The sequence below is a fragment of the Sus scrofa genome, chromosome 1 (genome assembly GCF_000003025.6).
Source record: "Sus scrofa isolate TJ Tabasco breed Duroc chromosome 1, Sscrofa11.1, whole genome shotgun sequence".
Lineage (NCBI taxonomy): Eukaryota > Metazoa > Chordata > Mammalia > Artiodactyla > Suidae > Sus > Sus scrofa.
Genome location: NC_010443.5, coordinates 50,480,547 through 50,506,776, shown reverse-complemented (window position 1 = coordinate 50,506,776; position 26,230 = coordinate 50,480,547). Strand labels below are relative to the sequence as shown.

At 37.5% G+C, this 26,230-nt stretch overlaps 1 protein-coding gene across 1 annotated transcript in view; it reads left to right on the top strand.

The window, feature by feature from the left end:
- Positions 8,421–26,230, top strand: part of COL9A1 (collagen type IX alpha 1 chain) — a 95,002-nt gene continuing 77,192 nt past the window's right edge. Inside the window, exons 1-5 of the mRNA XM_003121273.4 lie at positions 8,421–8,600; positions 9,097–9,170; positions 10,664–10,741; positions 10,875–11,007; positions 17,481–17,877. Coding sequence (XP_003121321.2) covers positions 8,587–8,600; positions 9,097–9,170; positions 10,664–10,741; positions 10,875–11,007; positions 17,481–17,877 — 696 coding nt within the window. The 5' untranslated portion in view covers positions 8,421–8,586. The remainder of the gene's footprint in view (positions 8,601–9,096; positions 9,171–10,663; positions 10,742–10,874; positions 11,008–17,480; positions 17,878–26,230) is intronic.

Genomic DNA, 26,230 nt, shown 5'->3' with positions numbered 1-26,230 from the left:
AAAAACCCCGGAAAAACAGCTAATCTATGAGGAGATTCTCAGCCTCCAGGAAAAAGATTTTAGACTGTTGATGCTGAAGATGATGTAAGACATTGGAAATAAACTAGAGGCAAAGATGGATAACTTACAGGAAACACTGACCAAAGAGATACAAGTAATAAAACTTAAACAAGAAGAGATGCAAAATACAATAACTGAAATTAAAAATTCACTAGAAGCATCTAACAGCAGAATATAGGAGGCAGAAGAACGAATAAGTGAGGTGGAGGACAGATTAGTGGACATTATGGATGCAGAACAGAAAAGAGGAAAAAGGTTGAAAACAAATGAAGAGAGTCTCAGAGAACTCTGGGACAACGTGAAACGCAACAACATCCATATTATAGGGGTACCAGAAGGAGAAGAGAGAGAGAAGGGGATAGAAAAAATTTCCAAGAGATAATAGCTGAAAACTTCCCTAACATGGGAAAGGAATCACTCACTCAAATCCAGGAAGCACAACGAGTACTGTATAAAATAAACCCAAGGAGGAATACATCAAGACACATATTAATCAAACTGACCAAAATTAAAGACAAAGAGAAAATCTTGAAAGCACCTAGGGAAAAGAAACAAATAACATACAAGGGAACCCCAATAAGGCTATCGGCAGATTTTTCAGCAGAAACTCTGCAGGCCAGAAGGCAGTGGCATGATATACTCAACGTGATGAAAGGAAAAAACCTCCAACCAAGATTAATCTACCCAGCAAGGCTCTCATTCAGATTTGAAGGAGAAATCAAAACCTTCACAGATAAGCAAAAGCTGAGAGAATTCAGCAACACTTAACCAGCCTTACAACAAATACTAAAGGAACTTCTCTCGGCAGAAAAGAAAACACAGCAACAGGAAACAAAAATGCCACAAATGACAAGGCTCACCAGTAAAGGTATATATACAGTAAAGATACAAAATCATCCATGCACAATTATACCACCAAAATCAGGAATCATGTGAAGAGGTGGGTACAAATGCAGGACACTGGAGATGAACTTGCAATTAAGAGACCAACAACTTAAAACAATCTCATATACATATAGACTCATATCAAAACTTCAGAATAACTGCAAACCAAAAATCTACAATTGATATACAAACAAGAAATCTCTGGAGAAGAAATATATCTCATAGTAAATAAGTGCATAATCCACCATGAAGGGGGTCATTTGACATCATTCTTGGAATGCTGAAGTCTTCTTAGATCTGGATTCTGATTTCCTCTTCATCAAAGAATTTATGATAATTATAATTAAATAATGCAACTGTACAATTAAATAATATAGTTCTACAATTGTATTATTAATAACCATTTCTCTCCATGGTACAATGTAAGGTCTATAATGTCTTGTTTATCACATCACCTAGAATGGTGTAATGCCTATATTGAAGAATCAATAAGATGTAACAAATTGTGAGGACATATTTATATAGTTACACTGTTTTTTAACCAATTTATGCATTTTATGTTTTACTTATTTTCAGAGGGTGTATTATTTTTGTTATTCTTAGCAGTTAAGTTATTCTTTTTATTATGCTATTAAAATATTTAATGGTATATAAGGTTTTCTTCTTTATAAATTTTAGTTGCATAATATACACAATTTTAGTATAATGCTAATTTTTAAAGAAAAATTGAATGTAATAGATAATACTAAATAGTAAAGATGAAAGCCATACAAAATGGGATAAAGTATAGAATAAATTTCCTATTTGTCTCAGCACATTTTCCATTCTACTTCCCCAGAGGGAATCACTTAATCTGTTTCTTAAGATCCATGATATAATAATCTGTGTGAATGTAATTGTGTTTAAATATATGTATTTTATTCTGTAAAAAAAAAAAGATTCACTACCTTGAGAGTTCCTGGTTCAACATGGTAGTGTAGGAAGATCCTGAACCTACCTCTTCCACTGGATACCACATATCTACAGCTATATATCATATAATTTCCTCTGAAAAAGCTCTGAAGACTGGAGAACAGAGGCTTCACAACAAGGGATGAAAGGGCAGCACTGACATGAGTAGGAGAGGTGGAGACATAGTCACACACACAAACACATGTGCACATGTGTGTATGTGTGCATGCACACACACACAACCTCACTTCAAGAGTACTCATCCAATATTGGAGGGTATCTAAAAAAAACAAAGAATTTTCTCCTAGGGAGTGAGGGATTTGCGTTCCACATTGGGAACCCTAACCCTTAGGTTCTGCACAGGAGAGATGAAGCTACCCAAATACATGGGTTTGAAAACAATGGGAATTATGGCCAGGAAAACTATAGTACTGTAGAGAAAGAAGAATCTGCTCCTAAAGGGCTGGTGCACAGACTCACTCACCCCAGCACCCAGAGCAAAACCCACCAGTTTGAAAAGTACCTAGATGATATGTGAAAGAGACCCACCTGCTAATTTTAAGGCATCAGCCAGAGAGGCAGTGGCCTGTTGCTACTCTCTGGGATAGAGACACAGGTGGGCACCATTTTATGACCACATTCCACCTTACTAATGCCAGGGCTGCTGGGAGCTTTTTGTAACTCTCCCTCTAACATGCTAGTGCTGGGAGGTACACCCTGCTGAAAGCCCCACCCATTCTCATGCCACAGCTTCATATCATAGCTGAGCTAGGTGAGAGCACCACCCGCACCCACTCAAGTAAGTGGGCATGACCAGACCACCCGAGGCTGTCCCTTGAGCACCTGGTTCTGGTGGCCAGCAGATATTGTGCATCTGGGCCCCACGGGCATCTCCTACTGAAGGCCACTCCTTTAAGACTGGGAGAAGTAGCTGATTTGCCTAATAAACAGAAATAAGCACAGAGAGTCAGGTAAAATGAGGAGACAGAGGAATAAGTTCCAAATGAAAGAACAAGACAAACCCTCAGAAAAGATTTTTATAACATGGAGATAAACAATCGACTTTACAAAGAGTTCAAAGTATTGGTCATAGGGATGCTCACTGAACTTGTGAGAAGAATAGTTGATTATAGTGAGAATTTCAAAAGGAAGAAAATATAAGAAAGTACCAAACAAGTTTTGGTGCAGAAGAATACAATACCTGAACTGAAAAAAATCATTAGAGGGATTCAACAGCAGACTGGATGAAGGAGAAGAATGGATCAGCAACCTGGAAGACAAATTAATGGAACTCAGAGTAGCAAAAAGAAAAAAATAATATTAAACAGAAAGATACCTTAGGGACAACATTGATCAGAATAACATTCACATTACAGGGACCCCAAAATACAAAAGAAAGGACCAGAAAACTTATTTGAAGGAAAAATGGCTGAAAGCTTCCCTAATCTCAGGAAGGAGGAAGACATCCCTGCCCAGGAAGCCCAGAGAGTTCCAAATAAGTTGAACCCAAAGAGATCCACACTAAGACACATTATAATTAAAATGATAAAAGTTAAAGAGAGAATCTTAAAAGCAACAAAAGAAAATCACCTTGTTATGTATAAGGGAAACTCCATAAAACTATCAGATTTTCCAGCAGAAATCTTAAAGGCCAGAAGGGAGTGGCATGACATATTCAAAGCACCCAAAGCAAAAAAATTTAATTGTGAATTCTCTATCTGGATTAAAGGCAAGATTAAGAGTTTTCCAAATAATCTAAACCTAAGGGCATTAATCACCACTAAACTGGTATTACAGTAAGTTAAAAGTACTTCTTTAAACTGAAAATAAATGACACTAATAACGAGAAAAGATAGCAAAGTAAAAATCTCACAAGAAAAGGTAATTATTTGGTAAAGGCAATGTATCAAATACTTAGAGAGCAAGTATAAAGGTTAAAAGACGAAAGTAGTAAAATAAACTGAAGGTGCAATAATTAGTTAAGGGATTCATTAAATGAAAATATACAAAGGGTGACAGCAAAAATATAAAATGTGGCGGGGAAGTAAAAATGCAAAGCTATGGAAAGTGTTTAAAGCTATTATCAACTTAGACCATTATATGCATAAGATATTGTAAGTGAATCCCACAGTAACCGCAAACAAAAAAACAGAAATACACACACAAAAATTGACAAAGGAACCTAAACATAACACCAAAGAGACCCTTCAAACTCCAGGGAAAGAAAGATAAAGAAAGGAACAGAGAGGAACTACAGAAGTAAGCAGAAAAAAATGGACAAAATGGCAGTAAGTACATACCTATTGATAATTAACTTAAATATAAATGGACTAAATTCTTTAATCAAAACACATAATGTGGCTGAATGGATAAAAAATCCAAGACCCATCATCTGTTGCTCACAAAAGACCTGCTTCAGAAAGGAAAGAAAATTGAGTAAGGACACACACAACTGAAAGTGAATGGATGAAGAAAGATATTCCATAACTGTGGAAAGGAAAAATAAGCTGGTGTAGATATATTCATGTCAGACAAAATAGACTTTAAAACAAAGATGATAATAAAAGACAAAGAAGGACATTACATAATGATAAAGGGGTCAATACAGTAAGAAGATATAACATTTATACATAAGTATGCACCCAACATAGGAGCATAACTAATTATTAAGGAGATGCATATCAGAACCACAATGAAATGTCACCTTGCATTTATTAGAATGGCTATTATCCAAGAGACAAGAAATAACAAGTCTCGGAAAGGATGTGGGGGAAAAGAATCCTTCTTACACTGTTGGAGGGACTATAAATTGGTGCGTCTACTAATTCAAAAATATATATGCACTTCTATGTTTGTTGCAGCATTATTTATAGTAGTCAAGAGGTGAAAATAACCCAAGTGGCCATGTCTACATTCAGCAATGGATAAATAGATAAAGAATATGTGGCATTTATATATACACATGTATATAAACACATACATAAAATGTAAATGCTACTACTATTTATATATTTTATAAATATATAACATATTATATATATATATATATATATATATATATAAAAACTACTCAGCCATAGAAAGAATGAAATCTTAGGATTTGCGACAATATGGATGGAACTTGAGGGTACTATTCTAAGTGAAATAAGTCAGATGGAAAGACAAGTACTATATGATTTCACTCATATGTGGAATCTTAAAAAACCCCAACAAATTAACAAACAAATCAAAACAAAAACAAACTCACACATACAGAAAATATATTGGTGGTTACCAAAGGTGTAGGGTGTTGATGGGGGTGTCATTAAAATGGTGGTGATTGAGGGTAACCAGATCTTTGGTGTTGATCATTTTGTAGGGTATATGGCTGTCAAATTTTAATGTTGTATGCTTGAAATTCTATAATGCTACATGCTAATTTTACTTTATTGAAAAATATTTCATCTCTTTTATGAAAAATGTCCCAGTGCTCCTGGACTGGGTTCATTCTTGTTTTCAGTGATGCTGCAGCCTCTTTCAATTGCTACTTTACAGTCCTTTTTATATTGGATTCCCCACTGGGCCTTGGACTTCCTCAGGGCAAGGCTGTGTTTATTCATGTTTTTCATCTCTTCAACTCTTAGCACTTGCTAGGAGTGGCATATACTTGGCATATATAATGATTCAAGAAGTGTTTGTTGAATGATTGAAATGAAAGAACATAGATGATTAAGGAAGATAATTATTTGTGATGATGTTTCCCAATTTACACTGTAAGTAAATTAAATTGGGGGTTTACATAAAGGGAAAGATTAATGTGTATGTATATTGTGTAGGGCATTGTGTGTTTGGGAGGGGAGGAAGGAAGTAAAAGGGAGTGAAAACACAATTCTTCTGAATCAAGTGCTTTTACTTACAAAATAGCTAATTTAAAATATCAAGCTGTATTGCTGCATTTACAGCCGGATATGATTGACCAGATTTCAGTTCCATATGGTTTTGCAGGATCAGAACTGTTAGGTAAATTTAGGGAACAGAGTTAATGATGAAAAATCTTGTGTGCCTATGATTTTAGGGAGCAGCCTGACCTAATGAGAATAGTGTGGGGTTCGCACTGCTTCCTGTGAGACTCCAATGTCATATTAGGAAATATAATTAATAAAAAAATGGAAGTAAGAGGAGAAAAAAGTGTCCCTAAATTTGTGTGCGTGAGATAAAAATATCTTGTTTTCTCTGGATTTACATTCTTATTAATAGAGCTGCTGCTTGCTTTTCATCATCTTAAGTAAAACTGCCAAGCTGGAAGGAAGCCAAGCCACTTATAAGCAAGCCCATTTTCTTTTCTATTCTTTTATCTTTTATTAAAAGCTCACCATCACTTGCTTTCAGATCTCAGCTATAGAGGATTCTTCAAAGTGAGAGTGGGTGGGGGCAAAAGCAGCAGTGATATCTCTAAAACACTTAACAAAAGGATTTCTCAAACACTAATTCCACAGGGAAATCTTCTTTCCCAGTGTAATAGTCTATCTTTATTGCAGACAGAGAATCCCTTTGGAAAAGAGCCTTTTCCCTGTGGATCTAGGGCTGGCTGACTCTGTGTGATTTAGGATGTCAGGAGGTCCTCAGGAGCATTCTCCTCCGATGTCCTACCAGTAGAGGTTCAGTTCTTTGGATGAATAACGGGCTGCATTTATATAAAATAAGCCCTGTTCAATTTACAAGAGTAAGCCTGGCTAGGACCATTTGTAATTCTGTAACTCAGCCAAAGTGGCTGCCCTAGGAAATTGTAACTTTGATAGTTGGAAGGAGAATGACAGGGCCTTGTGTAAAGCCCTAGACAACAGCAGGAAACAATGTGCTGCTGGAGGGTGTGGGATGGGGGTGGAGACAGGACTCCTTCAGGTAGGTCATGAGTAGAAAAGCCATGGAGAACAAAAAGACATTGAAATTCACCTAGCTCTCAGCTTGTCAGGCCACAATCTCCAGCAAGTCAAGGGAGATAGAAGAGGGAAGGATTTTTTTTTTAAAAAAACAAACAAAAAATAAGAAATAATATTACCTATTTTGCAGTGAAATAATTTTTTTTTTCTCTTTTTATGGCCACACCTATGGCATTTGGAAGTTCCCAGGCTAGGGGTCGAATTGGAGCTGTAGCCACCAGCCCTAGGCCAGAGCCACAACAATGCCGGATCCTCAACCCACTGAACGAGGCCAGGGATCAGACCTGTGTCCTCTTCGATACTAGTTGGGTGTGGTACCGCTGAACCACAATGGTAACTCCTAAAAAAATTAATTAATTTAAAAATTAAAGAGGATTTCCCTGGTGCCTCAGAAGGTTAAGGATTTAAGTTATCACTGCTGCGGCTCAGGTCAGTGCTGAGGCATGGGTTCCATCTCTGGCTGGGGAGCTTCTGCATGTCCTGGGTGTGTCCAGAAAAACCAAAACTGAAAACAGCAATAACAAAATTAAATACATTTCAAGGAAGCAAAACTACCTCATGCCAGATACCCTGACCTATAAGGATCATTGGATCCTTTGACCCTCAAAGTCCTTGATTTTGGACTGGACCATCCTGAGTGGGTGGGGTGGGGGCTCCCCTTGCAACTGCTGCTCAGGTTCTGGAGAGAGGGTGGGCTTTGTGTGACAAGGTGCTTATAAGAATCTCTTTTCAGGTCTGAACTTCTTGTCATTTACTCTCAACTTGTCTATAGATGATAATGTGTTGTTGCTTTCCAAGGATATTCTGCTTAGCTCTGGTACTGTAACTGTAGTGTTTAAGAAGAAATAAGACCTGGGGGCCTGACTTTATATTTTATCAACACTTCCAGCCATCCAGTAGAGAGAGCTCGTGAGTGCTGAGTAAGTTAGTTGTACAACTTTGAACGAGTTACTTCCTTTTCTGTGCCTCAGTTATCTCATCTCTAGAAGAGGAATAATTTTAGTCTTACTTTACGGCGTTGTGAGAATTAAACACTATCAGGCTTCAAGTACATTCAATAGAGGGGTGTCCATGGCAGGGTATTAGCTACAATGGTGATGCTGATGGGAAATAATAATGGTTCTCCTGAGCCAGAGGACAGCTCTGCCATCTTGTTTAATTGTCTTAAACCAGTATTTTGGGGAAATATTTTCAACTTGTTTTGCAGTTAAGTCATCTGAGTTACAGACAGATTAACTAATTTGCTCAAGGACATATACCTAGAAAGCTTCAGAAAAAACGGGATTCAGCCTTAGATTGGCAGAGCACCGAGCCCCATGTGAATTCCCACATTCTTGCCTTCCAGTGAGCCCCTCTCCATCCCAGTCCTCTGAAAGCTTGCAGTGTATTCCTATAGCAGTTCTCAAAGCATCCACTGTATTGCTATAGCAGCTTGCCTGGGTTTTTCTCCACATCCTGATTTTTTTTTTTTTCTCCAGCAAACTCTCTCTTGCTAATCCCTCTTTCAGTATAACCTTGTTAGCTTTGGGGACACTCCCCTAGCTAAGCCTGGTCTTACAGGGCAGCCTCTCTCCACCCCTTCCCCCTGCTTTGGCTTAAAGTGTCACCAGATGCCTCTGGTTCACTCCCTTTGCTTTTAGCCCTCACAGAGGCAGGAGGGACCACAGCTCAATCTTAGAGTGGCAGTGAAGGGGTCGTGGGGGAGCACTGACTCCCCTACAACCCCTCCTTCATTGAGACTGTTGGCAACAAAGGAAAGTCGGTTGGGAAGATGACAAGCTTCTGGTAAGACCTTGATATGGAAAAGGGTGTTGGGGAGACTTGGTTGGGGACCATCGGAAAGAAGGGTCTTGTGCTTTTGCTGTAGTGGTAGGAGGAGAGAGAGACAGATACAGAGTCGGAGACATAGAGAGATAGACAAGAGCATGAGACAGAAAAGAGCAAGTGTGAGAGATGAGAGACAGAGGAAGAAGGAAAAAGAGACAGCCACCAAAATGGGGAGGCAGAAAAAAGGAAGATAGAAGAAAGCAGACACAAGGAAACAGGTGTAGAAACAGTGAGACAGGTAGATATGGAGAAAGTGAGATAGAAGAAACAATAGTCTCATGATCATTTTAGAGTAGGAGCTGGACATGTGAGGATTTACTAAAGATAATGGAAAAAGTAAACTATATTGAGGGTTGATCATTTGGATTCATTAGATGTGCCACATTTATCATACTGAAGTAGTCCCCATCTGGATAAACTCCTGTTTGAGTCACTTTTCTTCTCTCCCCTTCAGGAAAATTCCAGTTTTCTTCTTCGTATGCAGTTTCCTGGGATCCTGGGGATCCACGACTGTCAAGCGTCGCCCAAGTAAGGGCCATAGTTTCTAGATTTCAAAATATTACTTGTTCCCAGAAAGTATCAGCCAGGGCTGTGGCTGAGTGAAACATCAAGGGTCATTTACACCCTCATTCTTCAACACTGCTTTGGACATAGGTGTACTCTATGGCTGGTTTTCTGTGTTCAGTGCTGCCTATGGAAAAGTCCTGGCTGTGATCACAGTTGGGCAAGAAACCTAATCTGTGTGATCCAACACCTAGTGCAGCACCCACCTGATTTAGTGGTGACTGGTAATGTTGGATGGATGGATGGGTGAGTGGATGGATGGACAGATAGACAGATGGATAGAAGTTAATAATCTGGAGTCAGGGGAGTTCCCGTAGTGGCGCAGTGGTTAATGAACCCGACTAGGAACCATGAGGTTGCGGGTTCGGTCCCTGCCCTTGCTCAGTGGGTTAACGATCCTGTGCTGCCGTGAGCTGTGGTGTAGGTTGCAGACGCGGCTTGGATCTCGCGTTGCTGTGGCTCTGGCGTAGGCTGGTGGCTACGGCTCCGACTCGACCCCTAGCCTGGGTACCTCCATATGCCGCAGGAAATACCCAAATGCCCAAAGAAATACCAAAAAAAGACCAAAAAAAAATCTGGAGTCAGAAGAGATGTAAAGAGTATGTTTAATATCCTGAAATGGCTGAACCCACGCTGTGTAACTGGAAAATGCTTTTTCTGAAATCTAGGAAATGTCTGTCATTAGGTGAGTCTTAGCCGGGTACCAAAGTTGGACAGTTACAAGAAGCCTCTTGTGTTGTTGAAAAAAACTGTCCCTCCCTACAACCTTTCACTTGTATAAGAAATACCCAATTTCATCCCAGGATTTCTCAATTCCTACTTGTGATTCTGGGTTTAATTCTCCTCACAATTCTTCTTCTCATTACCCTTCCCCATTCTAGGATGCTGATAATAGTCTAGTTAGAACACTTACTTGATGTTAGAATGAATTTATGAAATTAAACTCATCCTCTATATTTTACTTAGGGTTAGTGAACCCTAATACATCCTTAACTCCTTCCTCTACTTGAAAAATGTTCTTAAGAACTCCACTCTTCAAAAGTGCCATTGAACTGGCTCTGGATTCTCTTAGGATTTTTAAAATTTGTGATGTTTAAAGGAATATTTTCTAGCCCAAACCACCAGAAGTTTTCCAAACAGGCTTCTGACACTGTGCCATTCAGAACATCATGTGGCTCTCGTTCCAAAAGGAACAAATTCCAAACTTCCCCAAAGGGAACATTTTCCTAACACAAATTATTAAAGCAACTTTGTGCCTTGCCTCCCTACCAGGATGGGTTGAAGATGAATAAATTACAATCATAGAGTCATAGAGTTAAAGCCAAATACATTACTTGTAAGTAAGCTGTGTAATACAATATTATACTTTAAATAGATGCTCAGCTCTTTTTATTATCGACATATCCCAATGATCCCTGTAGGGAATGAGGTAGAATGACATACTATCTCTTTTTCAGGGTTTCCTGTCAATTCAAATTCTAATGGTGAAAATGAACTCTGTCCAAAAGTCAGGATTGGACAAGACGATTTACCAGGTGAGTAGCAGTGTGTCATATTGAAATGCATGATTTCTATAAACCTACCTGATATAATCTTTTATTTGGGAAGGTTGTAAAGGAATGAATCCAATCTCATTTTAGACTTTAATTTTGTGTTCTCTTTCTGTAGGGTTTGACTTGATTTCTCAGTTCCAGATAGACAAAGCAGCATCCAGAAGAGCTATCCAGAGAGTAGTGGGATCAACTGCATTGCAAGTGGCTTATAAATTGGGAAAAAATGTAGACTTCAGAATTCCAACTAGGTAACATAAAGAATACCTTATTTAATTATCTGCCTCAAATGAAATTTAAAAAATGAGAATCTATCCAATTTTAGAGAGCCTTCTCATGCGCAATGTCTCTTGGATCATGATTTTATTTAAAGATGAAGGAATTTATTTACCTACCTATCTTTAGTGCCTGAATATGTGAATGCTCTTCATGTTTTCAGCGTGTAATTTACTTTCCATTCCAGGAAAAAAAAAGTCACTGAGACTATTATACATTGATTCAGAACATGTTCTTATTACTTTGCTCTCTGTTTTTCTATAATTTGTCTGGTTTTGCCTGAAAGGACCCTCTGTGAAAAGTGCCAGAGTTTAAGCATAAATTTAACTAGAAACCACTGAGTGGTTTGAAGACTCACAATGGCGCTGTTCAAGCATCCTGGTGCTGAAATAGATCCACACATCCAATTCCGGGCTCTTGGCAGGAACAAAGCAAAAGCAAAACTAGAATAATGATAACAATGGTAGTGATAATACTTTAAAAAATCCTGAATCTCCTTCTCTGGAACCAAGCCTTTTCTTTTTAAATTATTTATAACTGAAGTGCTTCAGTGCATGTGTAAGTATTCAGTCACGCTATTATTATGAATGAGTTTCAGGGTTTTCAGTTTTATATGACCTAAATACCTGAAATGTGATGATAATGATGATGATGATAATGATGATTGTATGTTTTAGGGCATTGTAAAAATAGAATTAAGCTTCCTTTGGCATATGAACAATAACATTAGGGCTTTGATAGAAATTAAGGTATAAAGGTAAATAATGATTAATTAGAACTGTAAAAGAATATTACAGAAACTCTAAATGTTTATAGTAATGAAAATTTTGGTGAAATAATAATATTCTGATATGGTACCAGACTGCAGATAGGAATTCATGTTTCAAATCGAACATGCTGTATTTTGTAAAACAAAAATAATGCACTGTATAAGCTCATTTTATAGATTTAACAATTAATATCAAGTTGCCTCCTCATTATAATTTTGCATTGGGGACATTATTATTCATATTTCATGGTGGAGGAAAGTATGGCCAGAAAGTTTAAGTAACTTGCAGAAGGTTACAGGGTTAGGAGGTGCTGGGAGTATTGAAACCCAGGTGGAATTGTTTCAGAAGCTGTGCTTCTAACCACTATCCCATACTGACTCTGGAAACCAGTCACATTTTGGAAAGATTAAAGGCATAATAGTCACTGACTTTTTTGCTTATATTTTCATGTACATAAGTGCTAATACACACACACACACACACACATATTTTTAGGGCATATAGAAGTACCCAGGCTAGGGACCAAATTGCAGCTACAGCTGCCAGCCTAGGCCACAGCTACAGCAACACGGCATCTGAGCTGCATCTTTGATCTACACCACAGCTCACGGCAATGCTGGATCCTTGACCTACTGAGTGAGGCCAGGGATCGAACCCACATCCTCACGATTACTAGTCGGGTTCTTTACTGCTGAGCCACCATAGGAATTCCTGGATATGTTCTTAAATAAGCTTTAGAATACTTTGGCTTTTCTTTCTTTAATAAAATAATTAAACATAACACAAGACCCTCAATGCTGACCTAATTTCTGCCCTATAATTTAAAGTACAAAATCTAGAGTGTTATTAACTCTAATTTCAGAGGTTGATACACCTGAGATCATGCAGCCTGCGTACCTCCTCATCACCTAGAGCGATCACAAAATAATTTTCATAGGCTACAACCAATGTCCTGTATTCTGTCTCCTTGACTCCCTGCCACCACAAAGACTAAAAGACATTGTTTTACTGGCAAGACATATTAAGATATGAAGAAAGAAAGAGGAAGGAAGTAGAAAGGAGAGAGTAGGAGAAAGAAATAAAAAGACAAGGAAGAGAGCCAGAGGGCTGAGATAGAAGGAGTCCCTTGAGCAACTTACTTGACTGTCTTTGACTCATTTCCCTCAGTTTAAAATTAGGAATAAAAATCACGATGTCATTGGATTGCCATGAAGTGTAAATGTTAATAAATGAAGAGGGCCTGAATTGAGCTTGGTACACAGCAGTTTTAATGAAATGTTTACTATAAGTAGCGGAGAGCTTACTAGTGAGAGGAGAGACATGCAGACCTTTCTCCTTAGTGGGTTCTTTCTTTCGAGCTGCCCTCCAAGTCCTGTTCACTCAAGAAAGTCAGAGACTGGAATTGCTCTCAGACCAAGCATGTAGTAGACTGTCTTGGTTTTTAAGGGAAGTTCTGTGCTGTAGACTACAGACTCTGAGGGAGTGAGAAGGAACTACTAGCAGGATCTTGGTGGGAGGGAGAGTATAGCATATGGAGCTATATGTTACCACATCACATTTTATCCTTATTTATCTTTTCATTTTTTAAAAATATTAGGAGCCACGTAATTTTGATGCTTTTTATTCTTTATTTTAGGCATAAAGAGTTTCATATTCTCAACTCGTTTTTTTTTTCAAACATGTTGTGTTTGTTTGCCTTAACAAATACAATCCTTGGCTTTTCTTTGGGTTAAGGTCATAAATGTTTCGAGATCCAAAGACTTCTTATATTTTATTCAAACCCTATGCTTTTTCTTTTAAGGTATTCTGTGCCGATTGTAACATAATGAAATAAATCTTTTATAGATTCAGCTTCTTTTAAATTATGGATGATGTCAAGTTTACTTATCGATGTGCAAAACATATTGGCAAGAATAGAATCTCAGGTGTCCAAAAAAGTCAATGGGACTGTCATATAAATTAGACTTGTTACAATTTTTAAATGATCTTAGGCATATACAAATACATACATACACACACACACACACACACACATATATATATATATATATATATATATATAAAATTAGTCTGAACACTAAAAGGAATTTTCTCTTCTCACCATGTTTCTCCTTTTAACTCTTACTGCATTGACCTAGTTTAAAGGATAATAATGTGATAATCTTGATTATATTTGCACACCACACACATATTATATTCATATACATTGAGAAAGAGAGGAACATGGATACTCTTTACTTAACAATATATCTCTAAAGGAATTATTCTTCTAGCAACCCCAACCACCCCTCATTTGAAAAATATTTTTGGCCCTACGTGACCAGGTCAGAGGTAAATTAAGACATTTCGTCATATACTACCTTCAACATAATCTCTTTACTCATTTAGCAGGAAAGACTGGAGGAAGCACAACTGGGAGAGATCTTTCAGTTAACCTCATAATGTCTTTGCAAAAGAGTCACATGAGGAAGTTACTGTGACTTCCAGAATCAAAACAAAGCATACTTGTTTCTTCTAGGGGCAGATGAAATTCTTCAACTTGCTCAGAACATCTTTAAACAAATATACAGGGGACTCAGATAAGTGTTTTAAAAGCCTAGAAAATTAACGCTTTAAAGAAGATAAGATAAAACATTAGGATTTATCTTCCTTCTTGGAAAACCTCACCTCAATATTATCTATCTTGAATTAACCCCCCAAAATTCCTTGATTGTCTTGCTAAATTCAGGTCATTAATTAAAAAGAATACTCAAAAGAACATATTTGTAATTTAAATGGATCCTTGCCAAATTTCACCATTGAATATAACTTTTAAAACTTATCTCCCAGCGGAGTTCCCGTCGTGGCACAGTGGTTAACAAATCCGACTAGGAACCATGAGGTTGCGGGTTTGGTCCCTGGGCTTGCTCAGTGGGTTAAAGGATCCGGTGTTGCCGTGAGCTGTGGTGTAGATTACAGATGCGGCTTGGATCCCACGTTGCTGTGGCTCTGGCGTAGGCTGGTGGTTACAGCTCCGATTAGACCCCTAGCCTGGGAAACTCCATATGCCGCAGGAGCGGCCCAAGAAATGGCAAAAAGACAAAACAAAACAAAACAAAACCTTATCTCCCAGCTCCAAAATAATTGAGGTTGGTTAAATGAGATGTATAAACTTCCATAAGATTTTTATAATTACACAGGAGGCAATATCTTATACTGTCACTAGTGAACCTTAGTTTCTTCTCTAGAGGGTCTTCTGGAATAGGTATATTTTGAAAAATCTAAAGCCAAAAGAAATAAAACAAACTGAATTTATATTAAAAACAAATATCGAAATATATGTTACACATCCTCATTCTGGGAAAATAGAATACTAAATAGTTCTTATATATGATATTTCTTCTTTACCTCAAAACTGAATCTTTTTAAATGTATATATTAAAACCTCTTGCACACTTGACAGTCATAAAGTATATTTAATGAATTGAAAGCTTTGCAGTAAGAACAACAAACACCATCAGTAATCATTTAAAAAAATGAACTGAAAGAGGACTTCACTCAGTATTATAAATAAAAACCAAAGTCATATTAGAAAATAATGGCTTGGAGTTCCTGTTGTGGCTCAGAAATTACATAGTGCTGTGAGGATGCAGGTTCAATCCCCGGCCTTACTCAGTAGGTTAAGAATCTAGCATTGTGGCAAGGTGCATAGTAGGTTGCAAATGCAGTTCTGATCTGGCATTGCTGTGGCTGAAGTGTAGGCTGGCAGCTGCAGCTCCAAATAGACCCCTAGCCTAGGAACTTCCATATGCTGCAGGTTTGGTCCTAAAAAGAAAAAGAGAGAGCGAGCAGGAGAGAGAAAGAAAATAATGTCTAAAAGAAGTACTAGGATAGTGAAAGAGTACCCAAAAATTTTCACATTTTTGTTGTTTTTATTTAACTAACAAAGCAAATGAAATTTGTTGATATATTGACCCATGCTATTAAAAAATTTCAAAAATATTTGCAGTAAAGGAAGTTATATGTTTGCTTAAGCTGTTATAAAGGGTGATAAAATTTTACACTTTAAAGTCAAAGCAAGAATTGAAAATCATAGTAAGCTTTTTTCACTTGGAGTTAAACATTCTTGGGACCAAGGAATTTGTTGGTTTAGAAATTCTTGACCCCAGGAATATTTTTAAAATGCAACTAGCCAAAACACATATACCAATATAATAAGTTTTTTTTTTTTTCTGGCCACACCTACGGCATATGGAAGTTTCCAGGCTAGGGGTCTAATTGGAACTGCAGCTGCCGGCCTATGCTACAGCCACGGCAAAGGCCTATGCCACCAGATCCAAGCCATGACTGTGACCTACGCCACAGCTTGTGGCAACATTGGATCCTTAACTCACTGAGTGAGGCCAGGGGTCAAATCTGCATCCTCACGGAGACTATGTTGGGTTCTTAACCCACTGAGCCAAAATGGGAACTTTTTATGTTATTCATATTAGTTTGTAACAAATTGAACTAGTATCTACTTAGATATTTCTTCTTGCCTTTTCTTCATTACACAAGAAGAGGACTATAAAATAGGAGTCTGACCTAAGGGAAGGTAATTTGGGGACTTTGGATCCTGGTCTGGAACTGGTCTAAGAAACATCAAACTTTATTCTTTAGCAAAGAAAATTAATTGCCATCTAGTTTTGCTAGGATTTCTCCTTTGCTTAGGAATTTTTCTATGCTTAAAGGAGGAAGATAAAAGGATGCAAGCTTTAAGCCCTTGAAGGTAAAGATGTAAAGGTGGTGTTTACATTTACTATATCTTGATTTTTTAAAGTTCAGTCTTCAGTTTCAACAGAAGACCTAGGTAGCTGGTGCAGCTCCAGATGGCTGTCTCCACAGAGACAGGAGATGCCCAAGGGACACTGAGGGTCTTATGCTGCTATTTAAAGCAGTAAAGGAAGTGGCCACAATACAGATTTAACTGGCAGTTTAAGGAACAACTGGGTTGGAGTAGAGAAGTAATAACTGGTCAACTTTCCCTGTCACACCTTGGGTGACAAGCAATCAACAGCTATTTTAACATTAGACTTTGAACTCCCCGGAAAAAACAAACATGCTCAGAGTGAAGTGGTGTCTCATGTCTGCGCAATGATTGATTCTCAAGATGCTCCTGTGAGTCTAGGATGTGCTTGGGGAGGGGAAAATCCAAGCAATTGTGGTAATACCAAGTAATCATATTACATTAAAATAAAATTTCAAGAACCTGCTTTAATCAAAGGGTCTCACAAACTAGTAGAGCTGATTTGGATTCCAAAATGATCGTGTCTCTCATTGGTGAAAGAATTGTAGCCCAGAACTTTGCAAGAATGTGTTTTTTGGCAGAATGTATTTTTTGAGGTGGAATTGCTGAACAGTAGCTCTTTAGGTAGCATAAATAGTAATATTGTTGGGATTATGTGGTATTTGGGAACCCTCCTTAGCTATGAGGGAGGTTTTTTCAATGTGTATTTTAAGATGGAGCATTCATGTACATAAGCGATTGAACTTCTATGAAGGTCTTTATGAACAGTCATGAAAGGAAAAACAGTACATGGTTTTTCACACTGTAGCCTTTCTGTAAGTCTAGAATCTAAAATAGCATAATTAGGAAATATGGTAATACACCTGGGTACAGCAAATAAGATTTATATTTACTGTTTTAAAATTTTACTCAGGCAATTGTATCCCAGTGGGCTGCCTGAAGAATACTCCTTTCTAACCACTTTTCGGATGACTGGAAGCACACTTGAAAAGAACTGGAGCATTTGGCAGATTCAGGATTCCTCAGGGAAGGAGCAAGTTGGCGTGAAGATAAATGGCCAAACAAAATCAGTTGCATTTTCATACAAAGGGCTGGACGGGAGTCTCCAAACTGCGGCCTTTTCGAATTTGCCCTCCTTGTTTGATTCCCAGTGGCATAAGATCATGATTGGTGTGGAAAGGAACAGCGCAACTCTTTTTGTTGACTGCAACAGGATTGAGTCCTTACCTATAAAGCCAAGAGGCCAAATTGATGTTGATGGCTTTGCTGTGCTCGGAAAACTTGTGGACAATCCTCAAGTTTCTGTTCCGGTAAGTATACAACCACACCCTAAGGGAGATTAAAACAAACCCAGGTTGGTAAAAATTCATACCTCAGACATCTTTGAAAATCACCTGAATGTCTTAAACAGTAAACAGTTATTCATCTTTTCAAAAAGCCTTCAGTGCCTCTTTTGAACATAGAATGTGCCAGATGGGACAGGGAATCAGAGCAAGTTAAGTAGAGGCTCTTGGTCCTGAGGAGATTTAAGTCTACTTGGAAGATGCTCCATGCTCACCTGGAGTGCCCAGAATCTTTGAGGCAAAGTGAAAGAAGCTCTTCCTGGGGTGGTACATAACCAATGAGTATATTCAGAGTAAGGTTGAGTGGTGGACTCATTTAGTCAAGAATTCCATGCTTCTCAGAAGCAGTGAACCTTGAAATGGAAGGATTTGAGTTGATAGAAGAAGAGAAGACAGTGTATTCTATTTGAGAGGTAAAGCATGAAAGGACAAAGTGAAGAATAAATAGACCACATTCAAAGATCTGGAGCCTGACTGGTTTGGATGAAACATGTATGTGAAAATGTGAGTGAGAATGTGTGAGGGGGAGGTGCAGGATACTAACTGCAGTAGTGGGAGGTGAGATTAGGAAGCTGTATGCTATCTAATCAACAGGAATGAAAATTAGGTACACAGCACAGTATTTATTTATTTAGAAGATCTTTTATGACATACTATGAAAGTAAAGGATTTTAGAGCTCTGTTCATAATTTTGCTGAAGAGACCCACTAATATAAAGGTAAAGAATTATCTAATGACACAATAATTGTGGCAACTAGTGCCATATAGATCTATCATACTGAATTGTTAAACTTTCACTGAGAAATCTTTTAAAAGGGTATTTTATAACATTGTGACAGGAGTTAAAAAATATGTCTTACAGGGTAAGTGATCTTTTGAAAAAAAAAGGAAAGTCTTGAGAACTCAGTGAATAAACTACTGATGCTCCTTCCCTCTCTTGTACAGAGCAGTTAAATTCCACTCACAAAACCCACATCCTGGAGTGTAGCAGGGGTGATACAATGATTTTGAATGGTTCCTGTGCACTTCTCCAAAGAAAAAAAGGTTATCGAGCATCTCAGTAATGGAATTGTTCAAATAACTTATTTTCAAGGGAAGAATTGTGATTAGTGTGAAGAGTAGTGTGAAATTTCTATATTCTGTGATGGACAGGAAGCAATTTGTAACAGCTGCATTACTGTTCTGGCTTGTAGTCACTTGAGAAAATATTTCTCCAACTAATGAGTTATCGCACCTCAAGCGTCTGGGTTAGAAAATCAGTGGGACCACTGTTGTGCCATCTTGAAATTCTGTGCAGCAAGCTCTTGGCAATGGCATTGGAGCGGTTTTAAGACAGCACAACTTCTGCCATATCTATGTCACTTTTGGACCACCAGGGAGGGGAAGGAGACCTTAGAGTACCTCCTCAGTGTGATGAAGATCAAGTACTTGTATAATTGATTTATTAAGTCATAGTTCGTGAAAAACATTTCAAGTCATTACAACTTTGAATTCTGCATGCTAGGATGCCATTAAATTGTCCAATAGCCAGAGCAGAAAAGTCTCAGTATTTCTTCATTATATTATCATCTAGCCAATAATGTTATAGCTGACTAGGTTTTCTGCTGAGAGTGGTCTCACATCACAGCTGGGAACAACTAAGTCCCGTTAAAATCATCTCTTTTATTCTGGCATGTGTGGGGAATGCAACAAAGAACCGGCAGCTGTATTACATTTCACTCTTGGTCCACCAAGGAGGTTTTCAAAAGCAGCACATGGTCAATGTTGAAAGTATGTGAAACAGGTATGAATAATTTTTTCCTTCATACTGAATTCTGACTCCACCACCAGGAAACACAAAAGAGGCTTGAGCCTAAGGTCTCATTCAAGTCCCATATTTGATGATGTGGTGGGGGTTGTGGTGGTGACAAAAACTGAAACAGATCAAGGTTTTAGACCAAAAAATTCCAACTTACATCCAAGGACAGACAGTGACAATGTCAAACTCAAACTTGTCACCAAAACGTATTCCTCAACTTTATACTCTGTAGGACAAAGAGGTAGAAAATTCTATGTAAGTAGATCCCATGTATACTTTTTTAGCATCTTAATGCCCTTAATATACCAGTGTGAAGTTCTAAAAAATGCTTTTATTCCCCTTAACTTATTTTATCCTTTCAACAATTTCATGAGATAGCTAGCACAGACAGGATGAACTCCATTTTTCAGTTTTAGAAGTGACCTCACAGAGGTTTCTTGGTAATAAACTGATTTTTAGTCAAAAAATCTCTAAACTACCTTATTTTATCTATGCCAATTAACTTTTCTGAGACAAACAAAAATATGTGTTTGTATTATATTCACATTTGTAATGCCTATCTTTCCTTATAAAGCATCTCATCGCTTTCATTTTTGTTTTGTTTTCTTTGGCTTTTTAGGGCCTCGCTTGTGGCATATGTAAGTTCCCAGGCTAGGGGTTGAATCGAGTGGCAGCTACTGGCCTACATCATAGCCGTAGCAACACCAGATCTGAGCCACCAATTCAACCTACACCACAGCTCATGGCAATGCCAGATCCCCAACCCACTGACTAAGGCCAGGGATCGAACCCACATCCTCATGGATACTAGTCAGATTCATTTCCAGGGCACCACAATGGGAATTCATGCATCATCACTTTCATTTTGGAAGGTATTTGTGATCTGCATAGATTTTTCAGTATTTACTTTGCAGGACAAATACTTTTTTTTTTTTAAGGAAGATCATGCAGTATAAAACATATCCTCAGACATTAGTTCCACTTACTTGTTTATTCATTTAGCGAACATTCATTTTGTGCCCAAATACTGGGTGTATGGAGTTAAACAGGTCACAGGTCTTGTCCTCCCAGTTTGGCAGACTGTGAGTGGTTAGATGAGGAAACAATGGTTCCTGCTGTGGAGCAAAGGGATTGTGGCATTGTGAGAGTGCTGGGACGCAATGTTCAATCCCTGGCCTGGGACAGTGGGTTAAGGATCTGGCGTTGCTGCAGCTGTGGCTTAGGTTGCAACTGTGGTGTGGATCTGATCCTTGGCCTGGGAATGCCATATACCTTGGAGTGGCCAAAAAAGGGGAAAAAAAAAAAGATGAGTAAACAGTGATATAATGTGGGAAGGACCACAGTAGCGGATGGAAGCCCAGGGAAGAGGCAGGGCGGGGAAGCATGTGAGTGAAGTCTAAGGATGTTTCCTAAGAGAGGTGGTGTCTGAGAGGGATCCTAGTGGTGAGTACAGTCACCCAGGAGAAGGCAAATCCAGTGTTCTAAGAAAAGGGACTCTCATGTGGGAATTACCATTTTTATGAATTGTTCCCTTTTCAAGCCTTACCACTTTCCCCACACAGCTCCTCCCTTTTCTAGACCAAGAATTGTCCAATACTCATACAAATCCCCAGACAAACCCAAGTGCTCATAAATTTTCCCTATGCCCTTATTTTTATTTTATTTTATGGCCTATGATCTTCTCTTTGGCTGAAATATGAAGTTGCTGATAATTACTAAGGTGACTGCTGGTCCCTTGGGAGACTTACAGGGTGATGAACATCAGTTTCCATGTATTCTGAGTGGTAGAAGATATACCCTGATAGGGGACTTTTCTCTTGATTTGGAGACAGTCAACATTTAATATTACTAGTGAGAAATTCTAAATTAAAATGAAATGTGCCAAGAAGTTCCCCTTGTGGCGCAGCGGAAACGAATCTGATTAGCATCCACAAGGACGCAGGTTAGATCCCTGGCCTCATTCAGTGGGTTAAGAATCTGGTGTTGCTGTGAGCTGTGGTGTAGGCTAGCGGCCACAGCTCTGATTTGACCCCTAGCCTGGGAATCTCCATATGCTATGGGTGTGATCCTAAAAGTCAAAAAAAAAAAAAAAAAAAAAAAGGAAAGAAAAAGAAAAAAGAAATGTGCCAACAGCATGAAAGTAACAAATAACTGTATTTTTCCTGAAATTACATTCGTTCTAATTGTTGACACTCGACATTAATTGAATACTTTTTTCAGGATCAATACTTGCTTTTCTTTAGTAAAGAAAACTTCCGTTCTAAAGATATTAACAGATGTCAAAATGTTGCCCTAGGAACTGAAGCATAAAAATGCAATAGAAAACAACATCTGATGAAGCACTGAGACTGAGACTAGTTGTATTATGCTTGTTTGTGATTTCTCTTGAAGTCAACCATCTTTTGTCTTTTTCCCTTTTCTAAATTGGAAAAGGAAACCTATTTCAAGAGGTTTTCATAAGGCTTGCAGTACAGCTGCTCACATGCTCTACAACTCAGACACTTTCGCATCACTCATGGTTATTTAGTGGGCTAAGAGCGTTTATATTTTTTCCCAAAGTACTGCTATAATACGTTGTTAGTTTGATTTCATAGCAATAAATTCCATATTTCCTATTCACCTTTGTGCCTGTATTTTAGGATGGTGCCATTTATTTCACTGCAAAGCTCAGTTTCCTGGCAGCATACCATAAAAACATGTTATTTTATGGCAGGTTCTTTATTGTTAGTTGTCAGCACGATTGCCCAGGAGAGTTATTTGGTACAGCTCTATTAGAAAACAAAGTTAGCCTTTCTACCTTTTCAGGGATACACTCTAAGGGTCTGGGCTTGTTTGAGGGAGGAGGAAAGTATATGTGCCTTACAATTACTTGATTCAAGCCCTCTATTTTTTAACTTGTACATATTCTGAATAAACCAATGTAGGATGTGATTAATCAGATAGATACAATGCTTTTAAAAATATATTTCAAATGTATTACTGTATGTTATTTTTGTTAAATTCAGAGAAAATGTGAGAGCAAATAGAAAGAGCCCATAAAACTGGTGATAGAGAAGCTGTTTGTCCTTTTCTCTACCTCATAGCATTAAATCATACTAATGTATGATTACATTATGTGATCCCAATGTAAAAACAAAGAAAGCTTCAGGAATGATACTGTGGTAAAATAAATTATGAGGTTCTGATTAATATTATCTCTGATATTTGAGAAATAGTGTAAGAATGGTTATGTTGTCAGTGATTTAAGAAATGTCTAACTACAGGGCAAAATACCTGAACTATCAAGTTTGTTTATTATGTTTTTGATGAGTAGTTTTTACTAGTACTCTTTCACTTGAAAATATTAAATAAATACAGGAGTTCCCGTCGTGGCGCAGTGGTTAACGAATCCGACTAGGAACCATGAGGTTGCGGGTTCGGTCCCTGCCCTTGCTCAGTGGGTTAACGATCCAGCGTTGCTGTGAGCTGTGGTGTAGGTTGCAGACGCGGCTTGGATCCCACGTTGCTGTGGCTCTGGCGTAGGCCAGCGGCTATAGCTCCGATTCGACCCCTAGCCTGGGAACCTCCATATGCCGCGGGAGCGGCCCAAAGATATAGCAAAAAGACAAAAAAAAAAAAAAAAGAAAAAAGAAAATATTAAATAAATACAAAAGAAATGGTAGTGTTGTTTGTATATATCCATAGAAAATACTTTTCATAACACTTTGCTCTGATTTGATCAGAGTATTTTTGCATGCAGACTGTTAATTTTTTGGAGATAAAACATAGCCTGCTACACTGTAACTTCAGCTGGATTTTCCACTAGGTGGCAACGAAACAAGAAAGAATACACAGAAAGAGTTGCTAATACTGCCATGACTGGGGAAAATTGCTAAATATGGCCTAACTTGCTTTTAATGGAAAATTGAAAATACTAAAAATTTTATTGGCCTGAGCAGTGCCCATGCACAGTGCTATTAGTATTTCTATTTATCTTAAAATGTGTACAGGCTAAGATCATAAAGATCATCAAGAAATCTTTGTTGTATCAACTGGGTAGCTAGAAGGCATGAGATTAATTCCATAGCATTTTTCTTTCTCTTCATGTTAATCTCAATATGATTAGTTTCTTTGGTTACAACATGGTGTCAATAGAATTACAGGCTTTCAAAGCTATAGGAAACTTAAGTTTATGTGGTTCAAAACTCTCAGTTTATACATGAATAAATTGAAACCCAGAAAGGGGAAGGAGGCTTACTCTAAGCTATGATCAAACCAGAAGGCAAATGCTATCAATTCTGTCTTCATTATATTTCTTATCCATTTCTATTTATTCATTCATTAACATTCAAGAACTGTTAATTCAACATCTGCCAAGTTATAGACAGAAATTAAAGCCATAATGGAGCTTATATTCCTTTTAGGGAGAAGAGTCAGACACAAATAAATAAACTAATAAATTTATAGGTCATAAACACTATGGAGAAAAAAGAAGATGGAAATTAGAGTGTCTGGAGAGAAGGCCTCCTTGAGAAAAAAAAATACCATTTGGTAGAAACCTGGAGAAGTTGGGGGAAATAGTATGTATAAAATCTGGGGGAGGAGGATTCCAAGAAGAGAGAACAAGTTAAAAGGGACTGATCTTAGTGTTGTCTTCTGTGTTTGAGAAGAGCATGAGGGCCAGCGTGGCTGAGATGAGATGGAGAAAAGATCATCATGGGGCTGGAGAGGTACTCTGATAGTGAGGGTGGCAAACTTTGTCATCACTCTGGCTTTGAGTGAGATGGAAAGCTATCATCATATGCATATACGTTTGTTTTGTTGTTTTTGTTGAGTTGTATGAGTTGTTTGTATATTTTGGAGATCAATCCCATGTCAGGTGCATTCTTTGCCAATATTCTATCCCATTCTGTAGATTGTCTTTTCATTTTGTTGATGATTTCCTTTGCCATGCAAAAGTTTTTAAGTTTGATTAGGTCCCATTTGTTTATTTTTGCTTTCATTTCTTTTACCTTGGAAGATTGATCTAAGAGAATATTGCTATGATTTATGTCAAAGAATGTTTTGCCTGTGTTCTAGGAGTTCTGGATTCAAGTCTGATATTTATGTCTTTAATCCATCTTAAGTTTATTTTTGTATATGGTGTGAAGGAGTGTTCTAATTTCAATAGTTCACATCAGCTTTCCCCCACCATTTGTTGAAGACACTGTATTTTCTCCATTATGTAGTCTTGTCTCTTTGTCAAAAATTAATTGAAAGGTGTGTGGGTTTATTTCTGGGCTCCCTATTCTGTTCCATTGATCTATGTGTCTGTTTTCCTGTCATTACCACACTGTTTTGATTATTGTAGCTTTGTAGTGTAGTCTTAAGTCTGGAAGGGTTATATCTCCAACTTTGTTCTTTTTTCTCAAAATTGATATGGCAATTCTTAATCTTGTGTTTCCGTATAAATTTTACATTTGTTTGTTTCAGTTCTGTGAAAAATATCATGGGTAATTTTGATAGAGATTGCATTAAATCTGTAGATTGTTGTGGGTAGTATGGCCATTTTAACAATATTAATTATTGCAATCCAAGAGTATGGAATGTCTATTTCTATGTAGCATCTTCAATTTCCTTCATCAATGTTTTATGGTTATTAGAGTATAGCTCTTTTACTTCCTTGGTTAAGTTTATTCTTAGGCATTTGATTCTTTTTAATGCAATTTTAAATATAATTTTTAAAACTTTTTCTGACGTTTCATTGTTAGTGTAAAAGTATACAGCAGATTTCTTTATATTAATCTTGTATCCTGCAACCTTGCTGAATTCATTTTTTAGTTATAACAGTTTTTATGTAGAGACTTCAGAGCTCTTTATATAGGGTATCATGTCCTTTGCAAACAGTGAGAGTTTTATCTTTTCCCTTCCAAATTGGATATGCTTTATTTCTTTTCTTGCTTGATTTCCGTGGCTAGGACTTCCAATACTATGTTGGATACAAGTGGTGAGAGTGGGCATCTTTGTTTTGCTCCTGAATTTAGCAGGAAGGCTTTCATCTTTTCACCTTTAGAATTATGTTGAATGTGGGTTTGTCATAAATGGTGTTTATTATGTTTAGATCTATCCTCTCTAGATCCATTTTGGTGGGAGTTTTTACCATAAATAGATGCTGAATTTTGTCAAATGTTTTTTCTTCACTTATTGAACTGATCATATGATTGTTATCCTTTGTTTTGTTGACGTCAAAGTATATCATACTGTTTGATTTATATATGCTGAACCATTCTAGTGACCCTGGAATGAATCTAAATTGATCATGGTGTATTATTGTTTTTATGTATTGTTGGATTTGGTTTGTTAATATTTTGTTGAGGATTTTTTGTATCTGTATTCATCAAAGATATTGACCTATAATAGGTCAGTTTTCTTTTTTGTAGTGTCTTTGTCTGATTTTGATATCAGGATGACGGTGGTCTCATATAATGAACTTAGGAGTATTTCCTTCTCTTCAATTTTTTGAGAAGAATGAGTTTAAGTTCTTCTTTGTATGTTTATAGAATT